At 37.9% G+C, this 18,807-nt stretch overlaps 1 protein-coding gene across 6 annotated transcripts in view; it reads left to right on the top strand.

The window, feature by feature from the left end:
* eml4 (EMAP like 4) overlaps positions 1-18,807 on the top strand; it is a 108,108-nt gene that overhangs the window by 66,800 nt on the left and 22,501 nt on the right. For 2 of the 6 annotated variants that reach the window (XM_079855022.1, XM_079855021.1), the window contains exons 3-14: positions 74-206; positions 2,127-2,309; positions 5,852-5,992; positions 7,201-7,226; positions 7,829-7,861; positions 9,204-9,327; positions 9,757-9,906; positions 12,288-12,357; positions 14,271-14,381; positions 15,924-16,019; positions 16,298-16,432; positions 17,021-17,156. In XM_079855022.1, coding sequence (XP_079711148.1) covers positions 74-206; positions 2,127-2,309; positions 5,852-5,992; positions 7,201-7,226; positions 7,829-7,861; positions 9,204-9,327; positions 9,757-9,906; positions 12,288-12,357; positions 14,271-14,381; positions 15,924-16,019; positions 16,298-16,432; positions 17,021-17,156 — 1,338 coding nt within the window. The remainder of the gene's footprint in view (positions 1-73; positions 207-2,126; positions 2,310-5,851; positions 5,993-7,200; positions 7,227-7,828; positions 7,862-9,203; positions 9,328-9,756; positions 9,907-12,287; positions 12,358-14,270; positions 14,382-15,923; positions 16,020-16,297; positions 16,433-17,020; positions 17,157-18,807) is intronic. The other 4 variants (XM_079855025.1, XM_079855024.1, XM_079855023.1 and 1 more) reach the window with 3 other exon arrangements.

Raw genomic sequence — 18,807 nt, 5'->3', positions numbered from 1 at the left:
TGTTCCCTAGATTTCAGTCATTGTTTTGAGGTATAATTGGGACTAAGAGTGTGTTGTGTTGTGTGTCCTGCAGGTCAGACCGCGCTGCGTGAGGCTTATTCAATGTCCTGCATCGCCAACGGCAGTTCCAGCGGCCGCAAATCTCACAGAGATACTTCCACAGTGTCTATAGCCAAGAAAGAGACACTCTCCTCCGCTGCCAAGAGGTAACGCGCACACACACACACACACACACCCATAACTGAAACATGACATTGATCTGGAAGCCTCCTCTACACGTTCTGGATGTCTTCCTTCACAGACCCGTTTCAGCTCATGACTCTGTCCACTGATGAGCTAATGATTTGAACCAGGTGTGTGGTTAGTAGATTAGGGAGATAATCAAAATGAGTAGAAGTGGCGAACCTCCAGGACGGGTTTGGGAAACACTGGACTAGAGCTACGTCTACACTAATCCGTGTACATTTGAAAACGCATCTTTTTCTCTACGCTTTGACCTTGCGTCCTCACTGACTCAAACTGAGCTTTTTAAAGATGCTGTCCTAAGTGGATAAATTTGTTTTTTGCGTTGTAGTGTGGACTGTGAAAACGCATATTGTACTGATAGAGACAGGGATTGACATAAACACCCGCAAACCCGCCAAATGCGTGTGTATTTCAGCAGTGGTGTGTAACGCAGTCACTCATACTAGCCACTTTGGCGGGTTTAATTATATATGTAATATATACATTTTTGAATTGTAGTCTTTTATAAAGGTATCTAAGTGCAATGTAGTGTTGTCAAAAATATTGATTTTTCAATACATATCGATACTAAAATATCTAAAACGCTTCCAATACTCATTTTCCGCAGAATAGACACACGATACCAGCTGCGCTTTCTCACACAAACCCGCCTTGCCTCACTCACTTGTTTAATTTACTCCAGATGAATATTGTTGGTGTAACAGGGCTTGAATTTCGCCGTGGGATTGCGTGTAAAATTTTACTCATTCCTGCAGATTTTGTGCGCACATAAAGCAAAATGTAGTTTTTTTTCACCGCTTATTGGACTTAAACAGTCAAATACACACAAAATAATGTCAAAATGCCGGTCTTGGCGAGTTTTCATGTAAACACAGTCAGTTATGTTTTAAGTGAACTATAAGAAAATGCATGTGTAACAGTATAATAGATCCCTGCCTCAGGTTTTAAAGTGACAGCATTCTAATATCCCTGCTGCCAAATTATGAGGTAATATTAAAAATCTTTATATGACTGTTTTTTCCCCATGGTATCGATGCCAAAATTGTTGCCAGCTAAAATTCTGAGTGGCTAGTAACTTTGGAAAACCAGTAGCCATAGTGGCTGGTGAGAAAAAGAGTTAATGTCAAGCCCTGGATAGATATCTATGTTTAAATGTTCTATGCTTTGTATATGTGCCTGCTATGTGTTATTGACTTTCACAGTGTTGCCAAAGATAAATGTTCCTTTGTACAATCTTTATATTACATTCCTGCAAAGATGACAGAAAATATACTCAAAACTGCTGTTCTGCATCAAAATATGAGAGCAATTGCGTTTTTGATGATTGACCTGAACGCAGCAGTAAGCGCTGAGATATTTTGCTAATAAAATGATTGTGCCAGAAGAATAGTGTGAGAACTTTGTCTGGTCTCTCTGTATAATCTCAGTGAGCATTTAATGTGTTTTACGCATGCACGTTATGGTGATTTTTAGCGTTTTCCGACGTTTCAGTGTGGATGAGACCATTTTTGCTTGAAAATGCTTGAAACGCTAGTGAGCGTTTAGAAACGAAAATGCCATTTTCAAACTTATCCGGATGAATGTAGACATAGCCTTAAAAGTAAACACAATTATTTTTTAATAGATAAACACATTAAAACTAGGCCTATACAGTCTTCTCTTGTGGGAAAATGGTGAGTCAATGTTGTCGACTCAACTTGCACTGTTCAAATGTTTGTCCGAACAGAAGCTCTGTTTAATGTGTGATACTCTTTCAGCCTGCAGAAATATATTCATCTGAATGTCTGTGAGTGTGTGAGCTCAGTGTTGAGCCGCTCGGCTCTCCTCATCTTTCATGTGTATCAGAACTTCCTTTGTTTACCTGCATGTTATTTTCACAGTGGTGGAGAGCGGAAAAAAGACAAGCCTCTGATGGAGGGGATCAAGGAGAAAGAGGAGCCGCCCCAGACTAATGATAAACCCCCCTCAGCGCCCAGCACCCCTTCCAGCAACCCCCCCTCCCCTCATCCCCCACAGCCCCAAAGACAAGCCTCGGAGAACAAGGGCTCGACCCCGGCCAAAAGGTTCCTCCCATCAGCCGTGCGATTTCTGGCAGTGTTCGAATGGCGTTTGGCAATCTGCTTGCAGTGGTTTCGCAACCTATTGACGTAAAAGCCAAGGGGCAGGGCTGACATGCTTCCTCAATCAATATCAAGATCAATAGAGAGCAACACTGACTCCTTTTTTATCTGCCTGTGTTCCGGAAGTATTTTCCCCATTCCTTTTCTCCATAGGGATTTCGAAAACGTATTAACTATAAGTTCTAAGCCTTGGGCCAAACCAGTCATCTCCAAGATAAATCACAACATTAAAATATTTGAGTTGAAGAAGAAACAACGAACTATTGCGAATTTTACAATTAAAATAGGATTAATAAAACAATTAATTTCTTCACACTAAGTAATATAAGTATAAAAACTATATTAAAAATATATAAATGTATACACTATCATTCAAAAGTTTGGAATGCTTTTGAAAGAAGTCTCTTCTCACCAAGACTGCATTTATTTAATCAAAAATACAGTAAAAACAGGAATATTGTGAAATATTTTTACAAATAAATAAATATATATAAATATATAAACACACATTTCAAATAAGCTCTGTTCTTTTAATAAAAATAAAATAGATACATAAATGTAATGCATCTTTGCTGAATGAAAGTATTAATTTATTTTTAAAAAATCTTATTGACTCCAAACTTTTGAATGCTAGTGTATGTATATATAAAATATTCATATATGTGCAAATATTTATTTGTTAGTGCAGGGAGACCAATTCACTTCCATTATTCGCAAATATTCATGATTTTTTTTAAAGTCACATTGAAATCTCAGATCACTTGGTCTCTGAGCTCAATGTAGAAAGGTTTGTACGTTCTCAGAAAAAAAATATTTTATGGAAAAAAGAATGGGATTTGTATTTCCAGAACATGGTACACATTGCTGTTTGACTGAAGGAGCCATACATAAAAACACTCAGACTGTAACTTCAATCAGTACAGTTCCAGGCCCTGAAATTGATAATATCTAAACAAAATCTTGTATTCCATCTTGTTTTCCCATCATTTATCAGTACTTGTCCTTCATTCTATGCTAAATGTCCTGCTAGTATCAGGCCGGCAGTGTAGGTCAAAATGTGTCTGTTACGCTCTGGGTCACTCAGAGTGATCCACCCAGAAGAGGAAAGTAATGGAAAGCAGATGTGACGTCCCTTCAGTGCTCAGACCCTTAGTTCTTGCTTAGTAATCCACGGAGTAATCAGGCTAACACATTAGCCCAGCAATGCTTCAACACCATTCTAGTCTGTACTTAATAACGCAAGAACCCGCCTGCTGAGTTATTCACTTTGACTCTGCAAGCTGTCCCATCCAATTACCTAAAGAGAAGTGGAAAACCAATTAGCCATCTCCTTAATGTCATTTCAAGGCCCGATCCATGCTTCCTAGACGACGCAACAAGAAAATTATCAGCCAGGGTCTGGCCACAGTCACATTACTTAGAAAAATCCTCTGCAAACCATGAAGATTTCACTCAGACTAACAACGTCTAGCATCAGCGAGTGTTGAGGTTAGCGCAATGTGTTTTAAAAATTTGTCCGAGATTTTTTTTTTTTTTTTTTCTTAGAAATGTAGATTTCTATATCAGTATTGCAAGATATGCATTTTCTTTATTTTCTGTATTTAGGCTTAGAAATAGGAAAAGTGCAGTAAATGCAGGTGGACTGCTAACTAAGATGATTTGCATGGGGTTTCTGCTTATAAGGAAAAAACTAGCATAAATATTCATGCTACACTAGAATGGTTTCTATTAGCACTAATTTGATGCTGTTTTACCTAGTAGACCTTAGTAGTACTTAGTAGAGCTAGTAGACCAAATCTTGTTGTAGACCAAGTCTTGTTTAGCTTGTACCATGGTATTACATGGTAAAACATGGTCGTTTTATTGGTAGATGGTATTGTGTTGCATTCAAACAACTTTTATCACACATATATTAGGGATTGACATCATTAAACCTACATGCCTCACAAGTGTCCCCATATGTAGAGTTTTTCACATGGAAGTGTGTCCGCTCTGCCCCAGAATACTATCCGTTCCTTTCCCTCCTCTCTTACTCTTACTTCGGTGAGGTTAGAGGTTGTGTGCTACAGCTCTGACCGATTTAATTGCCTTAAGCCCAAAGTATTCTTGAGTTTTAACACCAACTTTCAGCATATACGTACATAGCCTTTCAAAGTATATTCCGTTTGATAGCTTGCACAAACTCAGAAAGTAAATTTTTTGCCCAGTGTCTGCGCTATTTCTCTCCAGAAGTTACATCTATTTCTTAACTCCCTCACACAAGCGCTCGTCAACGTGGCTCTTGAGGAGTGTGTTGTTGTTGTTCTCCGTTTCTTTTTTAACTAGTGCATAAAAAGTTCAGATCGTACAGATTGCATGCAGATAGAAAAAATACTATGCTGATGATGAAATTCCCAATGCGCACAAACACACTCAGAAAACTAAGTATACTTTGGGCTTTAATGTTTGTGTGTACCTCTGTGAGTTTCTGGATCACTTATAACAAACCTTCTCCCCTGAGCTACATATTCTCCACCACACTCTTAAAAGTAAAAGTTATTTATTGGCATATATGGTTCCATGAAGTTCCTTTAGATTATTAAAATGTTCTTCACACAAAAGGGTTCTTTTAAGAGCTGTTCACTAAAGAGATCTTTGGAAAACCTAAAATTGTTCATCTATGGCTTCACTATGGAAATGCCCTTTTGTAAGCTTTATTTTTACGAGTTTAAGGTGAGGGAGATGTGGCGTACTGGCTAAATTGCTGGTAACCAGAAGGTTGCTGGTTCAGGCTCCATGATTATCCATCATTAATGAATTCATTTAATGGCCTTTAGTTTGCATAAAGTTCAGAATCTCCCAACATGTTTGACGCTCTACTTGCTTTTCTGTCAATCCCACAATCCCCCACACAAGCCTCCTGTTCAGAAGGGATGGTCCAGAAAACAAGTTTGCTAACGTTTTCTTCTTGCATACAGCTTCGCCTGAGGAAAACGCTCCTCTACTTTCCCTTTCTAAATCTCTGATGTTTTTCCTTCTCTACCTTCCTTTAGCTTGGCTGTGTGGCACCTTTTCCCCCAAACAATATCATGCAACTTACCACAGGACTGGGTTTCAAGTTTTCAGCTCCCCAGTGTGGACTAACCGTCGAGTGGATTATGCTTTGGCATATGCATGATCTTTAACCTGAGGGATGCATCTTTGACTTTCAAGGGGTGTTGCTTGACTTCTGGCTTCCAGTTTGAAATTAACCAAATTGGAGGAGTGGGTATTTGTGTTTGGAGGATCTGGATAGTGGTAGCATCTCTAAAATTGTCAGAACAAACCTGTGGCCCGTTTTTGGTGTAGATCTATCTAGATGTTTTATTAGCTTCATTACCTCCAAGCTCAGAATACCTCTCGTCTAAATATTTAACTTCTCCCCTGGACTTGCTTTTCAGCTTCTCTGCTAACGCTTCCTTTTCCAATGAAATACGTTTTTCTTGTGTAATTTACTTCTCCGGCAGGGGTAGCAGTGCAAAGCGTGGTGGAGGAATGGAGCGTTCTCAGAGTAGCACATGGGACAGTGGAGAGGAGAACAGGAATAAGCTGGTGAAAGCAGCCTCCACATCCAAACTGCTGTCCAAAGTGGTGAAGAATGCAGAGAAGTAAGTGTTAGCTTCCTTTCGTCCCCTTAACAAGATTCATGCTGTTGATTTATTTATTGTAGATAGTATTTTATCTTTTAATGATGCTTTTTAAGTCATTTTTCTTGATAACTGTTCCAAGAAAAAAAAAATCCAAGAAGCTCCAGAGATTTCCAGTGAATTGGAATGCAATCATTCAGGAAGTTACACCGATACTCAATGCATCCAATGTTTTATTTATTTTGGGTAATATGCTTTCAGCTACCAAAGTGTAGTTTAGTACTTGATGTTCAATTCATTTTATCTTAGTTTGAATTCATTCCACTCATTCCATTCATTCATTCATTCATCCAATTTCAGCACATAACATGCAAAAAAGTCCACAGATTCCATCTGGGCCTAGTCATGTGTTATTGCAAATAATCCAAATAATCTAATTGACCCGTGGCACTTGCTTCTTGCTTGAAAATTCTGAAGAGAAATTCTTCATTCACCCTCATTTTGTTCATTTTCCCATCAAAAGTTATGCAGAATCTCTGATGTGCTCTTTTTCAATCAGCAAAATTGAAAAGGGATGGACACTGTCACGTTCCAAACACTAACATAAAACTATAGCACTTGTGCGCTATATTTCAAGTCGTCTGACAGTGATGGGCGAAATTTGTGTGGCTATTCACAGATAATCTTATCCTCCGCCATAACATATAACTTATGATGCATTTATAGTGCTTTTATGTAATTTTGGTAACACTTTACAATAAGGCTCTATAATTTTACATTAGTTAATTTAGACACAGACTCAGGTGATTCACACACGCTTAATCTCTCTCTCTCTTTCTCTCTCTCTCGGAGCAATGAAGGCATGGGATGAGATGCTTAAGAAAGTAGTCCCACACACAAGAGCGTTTTAAGGACAAAATGTTGTCAGTTATTCCTTACTTAACTGATGGGACTTTATTGTTTGGACCTTGACGACATTAATTTCCATTCGCTGTCATTGTATGGAAAGGAGAATGTTGGATATTCTGCTTAAATCCTCTTTTTGTGTTCTATGGAAAAAAAAGTCATATCAGTTGGGAACATAATGAGAGTGAGCAAAGGATGCCAATATAAATGAATTTTTATTTTGGATGTAACACATGCCTTTAACACATTCCTAGAGTTGAACAAACATGCCATTTTTGTCTTGCGTTAACAATATTTTTATTTTATTCCCATTTCCTCTTCAGACACAGAGATCCAGTCATCAGCCAAGGTAAAGTCTCATTTTGCCTTTTACGTGATCTATTATGTTTCAACTTAATTTTTTCCTAATGTGTTCCTCTCATTTCCCGTACCACAGTGGTGCAGGCGAAACTGGTGCCCTGTGCAAGGTTTCAGACCTTTTGTGCACATTAAAACAAATCAAATTCTTACGTACACGTCATTTGCACAGTAGCAACATCTGTAAAAATCGTTTCATAAGTGTAAATGAAAGCTAGCGTGATGCCACTGATAGCTCTTAGTATTTGGCATTGCCCCAGGGCAAGATTAGCAGTGACACTGAAGAATACTCTTAGCTCGAGGCTCATGCCAGTGGTCGCGGGCGAAGTGTGCCCCGGAACGACCTCATCCCGAGGCTGGATTTAGCCCTGGGCCGAGAACAGTACAGGTGTGAGCGCCACCTCCATCTCTCAAGACATTTTAATCTTGGCAAAGACGTGCACAAACTGCATTCCTTTGACTTGTGGTTTCTCATTTGTTGTTCTAGTTCTTTCTAATGATCACACCCATCTTAAAAACCTTTGACATGTTCCTTGTCTGTCATTCTTTCTGTGTTTGTTTTTTGAGAGATTATCATTTCTGTTCCATACCCAGCTAAAATGTCAACCCGTGAAAAAAACAGTCAAGGTAAGGCCTTCCTCTCTCCAGGGCCGAAAGCCGCCGAAAGCTCCCGTACACGCTTCAGGCTGGACTATAAGCGTTTCTGCCACTAATCCCACTTTAATTCTCTTAACATGTTGATCGATCTGAAAGATCAATGCTCAGTCACTTCTCCCACTTTTCTTCTGTCTCTCTGTTGCTTTTGTTCCTCAAAATCTTAAATAAAATTTCCTCCCGGGACAAACGACGAACACACATCTCGCTTGTTCATGTCTTCTCACAATTCAGTTGGTCTAAATAGGTGACTTAGAGATTCACCACCAGTAACTCATTAGCAGAGGAATGTGTTTTTCTGAAGTAATGATGCCAGAACAGCTTTACGGCTGAATCTCACCAAACCGCTCAAGAACACATCTAGCCCATATTTCACCCCAAAATCAAAGACATAAAAAAGTACATTTTGTACAAAGACAATTCAATTTATTATAATGATCCATTATAACATTATTTTTATGAGAACTGCGCACATTTTTACCATAATGCTAAAAAATCATATATCAAAAAAGATATATTTTGAAGAATGTTGGTAACCAAAAAACAAAACAAAAACACAAAGACATTTTCTTTCTGTTATGTTCCACATAAGACTTGGAACAACATGAGGGTGAGTAAATGATCAGTGAAATATTATTTGTGGGCAGATTTTATGACAGTTTATGACGGTAAAGAATATACTGGTGATTTATTTTTTATAGGTTCTCTGTGGTCAGATGTCTTGGTCTGTGTTAAATACTTTATATAATTACATGATGACGTAACAACAGCACAAAATGATTCTGGAGACTAGAGAAAACATCATGATTTTTTTTCTGCCTCACTCTGTCCATTTTTTCATATTTCTGCTTGAAACTTTCTTTTCTTTATTAAATCACAGTATAACTTGGGCATTCTCATTGCTCTGGCCCTTCTGCACGGCGCTCTAGGCTTCAATTTTGATTTGCTTGGGTTTTTTTAATGAGTTAAACGCATGAGCTTTACTAACTCCATCAAAGAGCTTCACTTAGAAACAAAAATGTAAAAACTGTTAACCTGTTAAGTTACCAGGAGCAATGTTAGAAGGTAACCTATATGCTGTGTGTATGTTATGTTAAAATGACTAAAATTGACTAGCAAACTGTGCACTGGCAAATTTCTACTTATTTCAAAGTGTAATCTCCAGATGCATGTACTTCACACAAACAAACACGAGTTTTGTTTGAGATGCGTTTCATATAATAGCTGCTAATTTTAATAATCATTCATTCTTAATAAAAAAAAAATTCTAGTATTTTGTCTTAGAATATCTTTTCTTCATCAAATCTCTTCACAGAGGGAGACTACATCAAAATGTTCATGCGAGGACGACCTATCACAATGTTTATCCCATCGGACGTGGAGAACTACGACGAGGTGCGCACCGAACTTCCCCCAGAGAGACTGAAACTGGAGTGGGTGTATCCTTTCTAGCATCAGTTGCACTCAGCACATAGTAGTATTTCTGCATTTGCTCTTTAAGCAGATCAAGCTAAGTTTATTTATAGAACACATTTCATTAACAATGGCCATTTAAAATGCTTTACATAGGCAAAATAATGACATAAAATTCCAGTTTGAAAGCATATACATAATATGTAAGAAAATAATTTGTAAATTTAGTTTTAAAATGGATTCAATCTTATAAGGCAAGAAAAGTATAATATTTACTACGGTTGTCAAATAATGAAAAATGTACTGAAATATTTTAAGTTGATTCACCCCAAATGAATTAAATTCACTGACAGATGTGTAAAGCATTGAACTGATATGACAAAAAGTGCCTTCAGAAGTTATTGTATAGTTTGTTTTTGCTGTTTAGCTGTGTTCTCCTTGACTTGGACGGATAGATATGGATACAGGGGTCGTGACTGCCGTGCAAACGTGTACTTGCTGCCCACCGGTGAGATCGTGTATTTCATCGCCTCGGTGGTCGTGCTCTTCAACTACGAGGAGAGGACACAGCGCCACTACTTAGGACACACGGACTGTGTCAAATGGTGAGACAGAGGAAAACACGTACGGTGTGATTGAGGACATGCAGTTATCTGATGGTCTTGATTAAATGACCAACTCTCACTGAATATTTCTTTGAAAGATGCTGGTGAAGCACAGAGGACTGTCACGTCTTGTGCGAGCTTCACAGCGCACATGTCCAAATTCAATGCCATTAATTGGACAATTCAGTTTAAAACTTGTTTACACTTTATTTTAATATGTCCCTGTTACAGTGTAATTATACATTTAAGTACTGAGTAATATTAAGCAACTACATGTACTTACTATAGGGTTAGGGTAGGATTAGGGTTTGGTTGAGGGTTAGTTGCATGTAATTATGCATAATTTACTGTTATTACTACTATAACTACATGTAACTTGCAACAAGGACACATTAAAATAAAGTGTTATCCTTATCATTTTAACCAGGTTGAAAATAATGTGTGGTTTGGGGTAGTCTGATATTACTTGAACCCCTGACAGGAAGTCAAAACAAAATATCGGGGGTCTTAAAAGTACATACACTTATATATAGTACATCTTTGAAGTACATGGGTAACGTTTCAACAACCACTGTTACCACACAAATAGTGATGGACCAATACAGTTGGGTTTTTGAGATTGTCGACATTGTTCCATAAGCTTGACCTCCCTGTTATCTCAGTTCTAGAGTCCACAGACAGCCTTATCAATAAATAATAAAACATTTTATGTTTCATTTATTGTGTGAATATTTTGTAAACTATGAAAATAGTGGAATTCACGCCTGTCTGTAGATATCAGTATCTGGACAGACCAATCTCTAAACAGCAGTTAGGTTGGCAGAGCTTGTATATTTACTTGGTGACAAACAGACGATCAAAACCCAAAGCTGCGTTCACCTCAACAGTGTTGATGAGTGAATGTCTCTCTCTCTCTCTCTCTCTCTCTCTCTCTCTCTCTCTCTCTCTCTCTCTCTCTCTCTCTCTCTCTCTCTCTCTCTCTCTCTCTCTCTCTCTCTCTCTCTCTCTCTCTCTCTCTCTCTCTCTCTCTCTCTCTCTCTCTCTCCTCTCTCTCTCCTCTCTCTCTCCTCTCTCTCTCTCTCTCTCTCAATTTCAATTTCAATTTCAATTTTCAATTTCATGTTGCTTTATTGGCATGACAAAAAAAAATGCATCTGTGTTGCCAAAGCATAAGAACAAATATAAACAACAACAAGGAGTTAATACATCTGATATAGTAATACAAGTAAACAGGATAATTATGATGTAGATGCAGATACTAAACACATTCTGTGCATGTCCCTCAAAGGGTACATTGAAACAATAATATATATATATATACACACATACACATACATATACATACACATACATACATACATACATATACACATATATATATATATATATGTACATATAAAAAAGAAGAGAATACAGACAAACAAGATAATAACAAAAAAAAAAAAAAATATATATATATATATACATATATATAATACATAACTTGTATAAATACCTCTTAAACAATTTTCTATTAATTTAGCCTTGTATTGTGGCAGGAGAAGACATATTTAGCTGCTAGCCATGCTGTGCTTTTATCTTCCCCTAATAAAAAAGGAAGCTTTTTGTCCTCAGTGTAGGTAGTGAAGCCTGGTATATGTTTTTCAAATTTTTGGAAATATTTGGTTCTTAAGTCTTCATATTTGGGACATGTACATAGGAAATGTAATTCTGTTTCGATATCCTGGTGGCAGTGTGTACAGACACGTTCCTCTCTTGGTCTCCACACTTTTAAATGTCTACCTCTTTCAATTTCCAGCTCGTGGTCACTGACTCTGTATTTTGTTAAAATTCGTATTTCTTTTGGATTTTTTGTTTTGAGATATTCGGCCAATTGGATATCTCTGTTCAGGGATTGATAACAGAGGAGTTTGTGATGTATTTTATTTTCATTTTGCCATTGTTCTGTATACTCGTCTTTTAATTTATTTTCAAATCTTTTGATTGAAGACTGAGGATTGTGTCTGTGGCGACTCTGATGCTCAGTGTACCTGTCTCTCTCTCTGCCTGTCTGTCCACTACTGACTGTGTTTATCTCCATGTACCTCTGAGCCAGCTGGTCCAGGGGGTGGACATCTGAACCCCGCTGGTTGCTCAGGAGAGCTTTGTATGCAATGGAATTTTTATCAGCTTGATTTAAATGCTGCCAAAATTTAATTGACCTTTTTTGGATTTTAATTTTCAGAGGGAATATACCGAGTTCTGCTCTGCATGCATTGTTTGGGGTGTTTGGGCGAACTTTTAGAATTTTTCTAACTTTTAGAACTTTTTTTCTCTATCTCTCTCTCTCTCTCTCTCTCTCTCTCTCTCTCTCTCTCTCTCTCTCTCTCTCTCTCTCATAGTCTTGCTGTTCACCCAGATAAGATCCGTATCGCCACAGGACAGATCGCAGGAGTGGATAAGGATGGCAGGGTGAGTTTGATCAACATAACTATTATGATGAAACAATAACTTTCCTGTATGTTTGCCTCGATGTACACTATTGTTCAAAAGTTTGCCTTCAGTAAAAAACAATTCTAAATAAAGTAATACTCGTATTCAACAAGGATGCATTAAATTGATCAAAAGTGACAAACACTTTTCCATTGTTACGCAAGATCAATTTCAAATAAATAAAGCTTTCTATTTATCAAGAAATCCTGAAAAAATAATGAAGCGGCTGAGCATCAAGAGCATAATGATGTTTCTTGAGCATCAAATCCTCGTATTAGACTGATTTCTGAAGAATCGTGACACTGAAGACTGGAGCAATCATGCTGAAAATACAGCTTTGATCACAGAAATAAATGACATTTTCAAATGTATTAAAATAGAAAACAATAATATATATCACAATATTATTGTTTTTACTGTATTTTTGATTATACAAATGCAGTTTTGGTGAGAAGAAGAGGCTTCTTTCAAAAACATTAAAATGATAATGTTTTCAAACTTTTGACAGGTACTGTATATTAAAGTATTACTATTTTTACTGTAATTTTCATCAAATAAAGGCAGCCTTGGTGAGCAGAAGAGACTTCTTTCAAAAACATTAGACAATCCTGTCGGTTGTATAGTCGTCTCTATCGAGTATGTAGGCTTTCATACAAATGATTTATACAGCTTATTGTTGTTGCTGTGTTTTGTCCTGTCAGTATAAGTAGATTTTCTTATAGCATTTTCTCAGTTTTTACATGTCATTCTTTACTTTTCCTTCCAGGGATCTGTTAAAGGGATACTCCACTTTTTTTGGAAATAGGCTCATTTTACAACTCCCCCAGAGTTAAACAGTTGAGTTTTACCGTTTTCGAATCCATTCAGCCGATCTCCGGGTCTGGCGGTACCACTTTTAGCATAGCTTAGCATAATGAATTGAACAAGACAAGACCATTAGCATCTCTCTCAAAAAGAGTTTCGATATTTTCCTATTTAAAACTTGACCCTTCTGTAGTTACATCGTGTACTAAGACCGACGGAAAATGAAAAGTTGCGATTTTCTAGGCTGATATGGCTAGGAACTATACTCTCATTCCTGCGTAATAATCAAGAAACTTTGCTGCCGTACCATGAGTCCAGCAGGCGTAATGATATGACGCAGCGTATGCTGCCTGATAATAGGCTACTGAGCTGGGGACTATTATCAGGCGCTGCGTCATATCATTACGCCTGCTGGATTCATGGTAAGTTTCTTGATTATTACGCAGGAATGAGAGTATAGTTCCTAGCTCTATCAGCCTAGAAAATCGCAACTTTTCATTTTCCGTCGGTCTTAGTACACGATGTAACTACAGAAGGGTCAAGTTTTAAATAGGAAAATATCGAAACTCTTTGTTCATTTTTTTGAGAGAGATGCTAATGGTCTTGTCTTGTTCAATTCATTATGCTAAGCTATGCTAAAAGTGGTACCGCCAGACCCGGAGATCGGCTGAATGGATTCGAAAACGGTAAAACTCAACTGTTTAACTCTGGGGGAGTTGTAAAATGAGCCTATTTCCAAAAAAAGTGGAGTATCCCTTTAAAGTATTGTACTTCATTGTCAAATGTTGCCTTTAGATATGCAAAATAGGAGAACAGATCTAGAAGAACTGGCTAGTTTTTATTCTGCTTTAGCAAACAAACTTTCAAGACAAACAGTATGTCTTGAAAGGACAAAAACAAACACATTTAGCTGGCAAGTTTCCAGAGGATCCCTAAAGAACCTAAACCACTAAACGCTGTAAAAGCACTTTGCAGTGTTCATGTTGCATTTAGTTTTCCCGTAATACTACTTGTTATTTACTGACAATGTTGCTTGCTTATCAGAATAAGCTTTTTGAATGTTTCCTGTAATCTTTGGTGATCCTCAGCCGCTCCAGCCACACGTGAGAGTCTGGGACTCGGTCAGTCTATCCACGCTGCAGATCATCGGCCTCGGCACCTTCGAGAGAGGAGTTGGATCCCTCGCTTTCTCTAAAGCCGTGAGTCTATTTTTTTGCATTTCACTGTGTGTTTAATGAGCATTGCCTAACAACTCCCTCAACAATACCCTCCATTCTGGTCTACCAAAGACTACAATTAATCCAAAACTGAGACCAGAAGACCAGAAGGAAGGACTCATTATGTCCAGGCTGTGAATTACGGGGGGGTTTGGTGGGGTCTGACTCCACTAAAGAAGCCTTGGTCTCCTGAAGGACATCAAAACAAGAAGTTGGGGGGGGGGTCAAAGAAGGTCATATGAAGATTTACCTGGAATTATAAGGATACATTTCTAGCTCTGACTGATTTAAAATCATAATTTTGGCCACCCCTGAAATGGATCATACCATTAACAATACCTAAGCAGATGAATTAATACTCTATAAAACCTTGTTCATTCAGGGATGAAGAACATAATGTGTTTAAAATGCAGAGTTCAGTTGAATGATAACATTTGCCCTCTTCAATGCTGTTAAACTGAAAGGACGAAGCAGACTGTTTGGTCTTACACAAGACTACCTCTCAAAAATGCTTCCAGTTTTTGAACCTTGAAGGACTTTCAGATCCTCCGATTTATTTATTTTTTTTTTTTAGTAGTTATACTAAGTAAAACTAAAAGATTTAGGGATGCTGCTTTTAGTCATTCTGCCCCATGAGATGTGCAGGAAATACTGAAACTTTTAAATCTAAATTAAAAGCAAACCTTTTTAGTCTGGCTTTTTTTCTTATCTCCTATTACACCGAACCCTCAAATCTCATGGTTTTAGTATTTGCTCATTTAAATGAACAGCCCCTCTCTATCACAGATAGGGCACGGACAGGGCTGGAAATTAATTAAAATGCCCCCAAAATTCAAGATATGGGGCAGAAATGTCTCTGTGTAAATTCTTGTTTTTAATATTCATAGTGAATATGAAGAGTTCAGATGCAAAAGCCTCTAAGTGCCATCTGAAATTTTCTTCTAAAATGATAATTTGTATAAAGCTTGTATATTTAGGTTAAGTCATTTCACTTAAATGACAATTAATTGGTAATTTGCATTGCCATTTAAGTGAAATTATTGAACTTAAATATACGAGGTTGATAAAAATGATCATTCTAGAGGAAAATTTCAGATGGCTTTTGCATCTGAACTCTTCATATAGTTAGTTAAGCAATATCCCACGAGCAAGAGTGCTGTTTTGCTGAATATCAGCACTTTTGAAAAATGATTTGAAACAGGCGTCAGAAATGCAAAGGCCGACTCTGGCAGTCATGTCTATTAGAGGTGATCATGACTAGAATTCATGAACTATCATTTGTGATGAGTTTTGTTTTTCCTGATCTTCTGGTTTTGATGGACATCTATGATCCAGGAGGAAAAACTCAAGTCTTTTTAACCTGGTTGTTTCAACACCAGATGCAGCACTTTTGGGTCATATTAAGCTCTATTAGAATAAAATGCAAATATTAACAGCTCTTTTCATGGATGACTGAAGAAACCGGAAGTGTATTTGTTTGTAAACAGTCATTGATGCTCAGTGTGTGTGTGTGTGTGTGTGTAGGACTCAGGCACTCATCTCAGTGTGATCGATGACTCTAATGAGCACATGCTCACTGTGTGGGACTGGCAGAAGAAATCAAAAATTGCTGAGATTAAGGTATGTGGATACACTCTTTTTATTCATTCTTCTCACACATATCACCACTCCCTTCCTCCCTTCCTTTGTCCCTTTCTTTTCTTTGCCCTTATCTTATTTCCTTCTCCTTTCTTCTCAATCCGTTTTCATCTTGTTGCAGTTTCCTTCTCCTTCTCCTTCTTTCATGTTTTGCCATGTCTGTTCCACTTGTACCCTGTTTCATTGCACATTCCTCTTTTATCTCACCCTCATCTCTTTGTTCTTCATGTAATAGTTTTGTCAATGTACTGTTTTATTAGACAACCAATGAAGTGGTCTTAGCGGTGGAGTTTCACCCGACTGACGCCAACACCATTGTGACTTGTGGGAAATCCCATATTTTCTTCTGGACCTGGAGCGGCTCCTCACTGGCGCGCAAACAAGGCATCTTTGGCGTAAGGACACGCATATCACTGATATATTTTATGCACATCATTAAAATCATGAGGGTTTTTTTTTAATGCACTTTTAATTTGTCCATTGAGTTTCCCAGAAACTGCATCATTAGATTTGTCTTGCAACTCGTGAGTCCAAGAGTGTTTAACCGAGTCTCTGATTTCAAACTGTGTTCTGGGTTCGTTGTGTGTGTGTGTAGCTACATATGATGGCATTTTGACCAGCTGAGAAATCATGAAGAGCTTATAAAATGTGTAAAGGAGTCAAACAGTGACAGGAATTACATCTCCGTTACACACAAATGAAGATCTGCTGCGAAGAGACACGGTTCTGATCCTGTACCGAACTGCTATGGACAACGTAGATCCTATGATGGTTGGGGGGGAAATCTGACTTTAAGATGATTTCAGAGAAAATTCATAAATATTGATTTAAATAGAGTCAAAAGGGTGGTGAAGATAGATTTTATTTTAGCGATATTTCCAAGAAGCATTTCTAGACTAGTTCTGCATGTCAGCTTGATGCACAAAGTGCAGACTAGTACAGAGTTCATACATTCATTACTTTTGTTTGTGTCTCTATGACAGAAATATGAGAAGCCCAAATTTGTGCAGTGTTTGGCTTTCCTTAATAATGGAGACATCCTGACTGGAGACTCAGGAGGAATCATGCTGATATGGACCCGCAGCACGGCTGAACCAGCGCCAGGGAAAGGGCCGAAAGGTACACACACACACACACACACACACATATATATACATGTCACATTATCATTTTTCCATCATCACCTGCATTTCCTCACAAAAAGTCCTGTGGCTGCAGTGATGGTATTCTCCTCCAAACATAGTCTGATCTCCTGCGCTCTTCTGCTCCCTCTGAAACCAAAGAGAAGTTCATGCTGTCAGCAAAGAAATCACAATCTGCTCACCATAGAAGAAGAGGCCAGATGCGTACAGGGGATCAGTGCATAACCACATTCCTTTCTAAGGCTCCGTTTACACTTGGTATTAAGATGCGTTTTGGTCGATCGGATCACAAGTGGACGATGCTAAATACTTTCCACTTTCGACCACTTCCACAGGTAGTTGAAAACACATTCGAATTGATTTCGTAGTGTAAACGCTCATGAGATCGAATGTGTTTTAACTAGAGGTGGGCATAGATTAATTTTTTTAATCTAGATTAATCTAGATTAATTTTGAAATTAATCTAGATTAAAATGGCTCATTTGAATTCTGCCGAAGGCATTCAGAATATGTGTGGTACCCAAATAATGACTATAAAAGTAAGTCTTTGAGAACGGGTTTCTCAAGCCAGGTGGCGCATTAGACCAGGGGCTCATCTCCTGTTTCCAAAATGCATCACAAACTGCTTGATAAAGCTGTTCTACTCATAGACTTTAAAAGGTTACTACTGTACTGTTACCGTCCGTAGGCAACATTAGGTAGGCCTATGTTATTATCAACTACTATAGGCTATCAATTAGGGATGGGCGATATGGCCTAAAATCCATATTGTGATATACATTGCAGCCTCTTGCGATAACGATATATATTATAATAAAACCATTTCAGAACAGGTTACACAGACCCTGCTAAACAACTGCTAAATGTTTTTTTTTTTTTTTTTTTTTTTGAAAGGGTGTATGTAGTTTTGAGAACATATATTGTGCAAAACTGTAAGTATACAACATAATTTTGCAGATAAATAAAATTTAAGTACACTAGCTGCAGAAACTTAAGTAGGTCTAATGTTTATTATGGCTTGGAGCTTATGAAACCCCAAATTTAAAATTAGAATATTGTCTAACTGATGTCTTTTCAGTTAAAAAGAAACACAACAACGATTCTTAAAATCGGGCGCAGACAGAGATTATATGCTACACCACTAAGATATATTGGGAATAATACGCCCGCCAATTCGTTTTGAATTTGAGGTGGTAGAACGGATTAGTCGTGTGTTAATTTACCGAACTGTGACCCCACACACTCTGTCTATTTTGCTGCTGCTCGTCGGACAGCTTAAATCCAAACCAAGTCCAAATAATGGATGTTGCACCGATCTTTTTCACCAGCTTTCACTTTCAGCCGTGTTCACTTAAGATGACGACGAATATGATGCATTGCAGCCGGGTGTACCTCGCGGCCGTGGGTAGATTGCGTCACATCATAGCTTGTGTAGTATAGAGCCAGCTCCCAACTCAACTTGGAGAATAGATTAACGGCGATATTTTTTTAATCGCCCGATAAGAGTCTCGCGTTAACGCAGCACGTTAACGCCGATAACGGCCCACCACTAGTTTTAACTGCTGCAAAAGTCTCCAGTCGTGTTCATTATGTGAGCTTATTTCATCCATTAGATTAAAAGATCTGAA

Source organism: Squalius cephalus (assembly GCF_949319135.1).
Source record: "Squalius cephalus genome assembly, chromosome: 21".
NCBI lineage: Eukaryota > Metazoa > Chordata > Actinopteri > Cypriniformes > Leuciscidae > Squalius > Squalius cephalus.
Note: the sequence above shows the minus strand (reverse complement) of the source record. Positions and strands in the feature narration are given on the sequence as shown.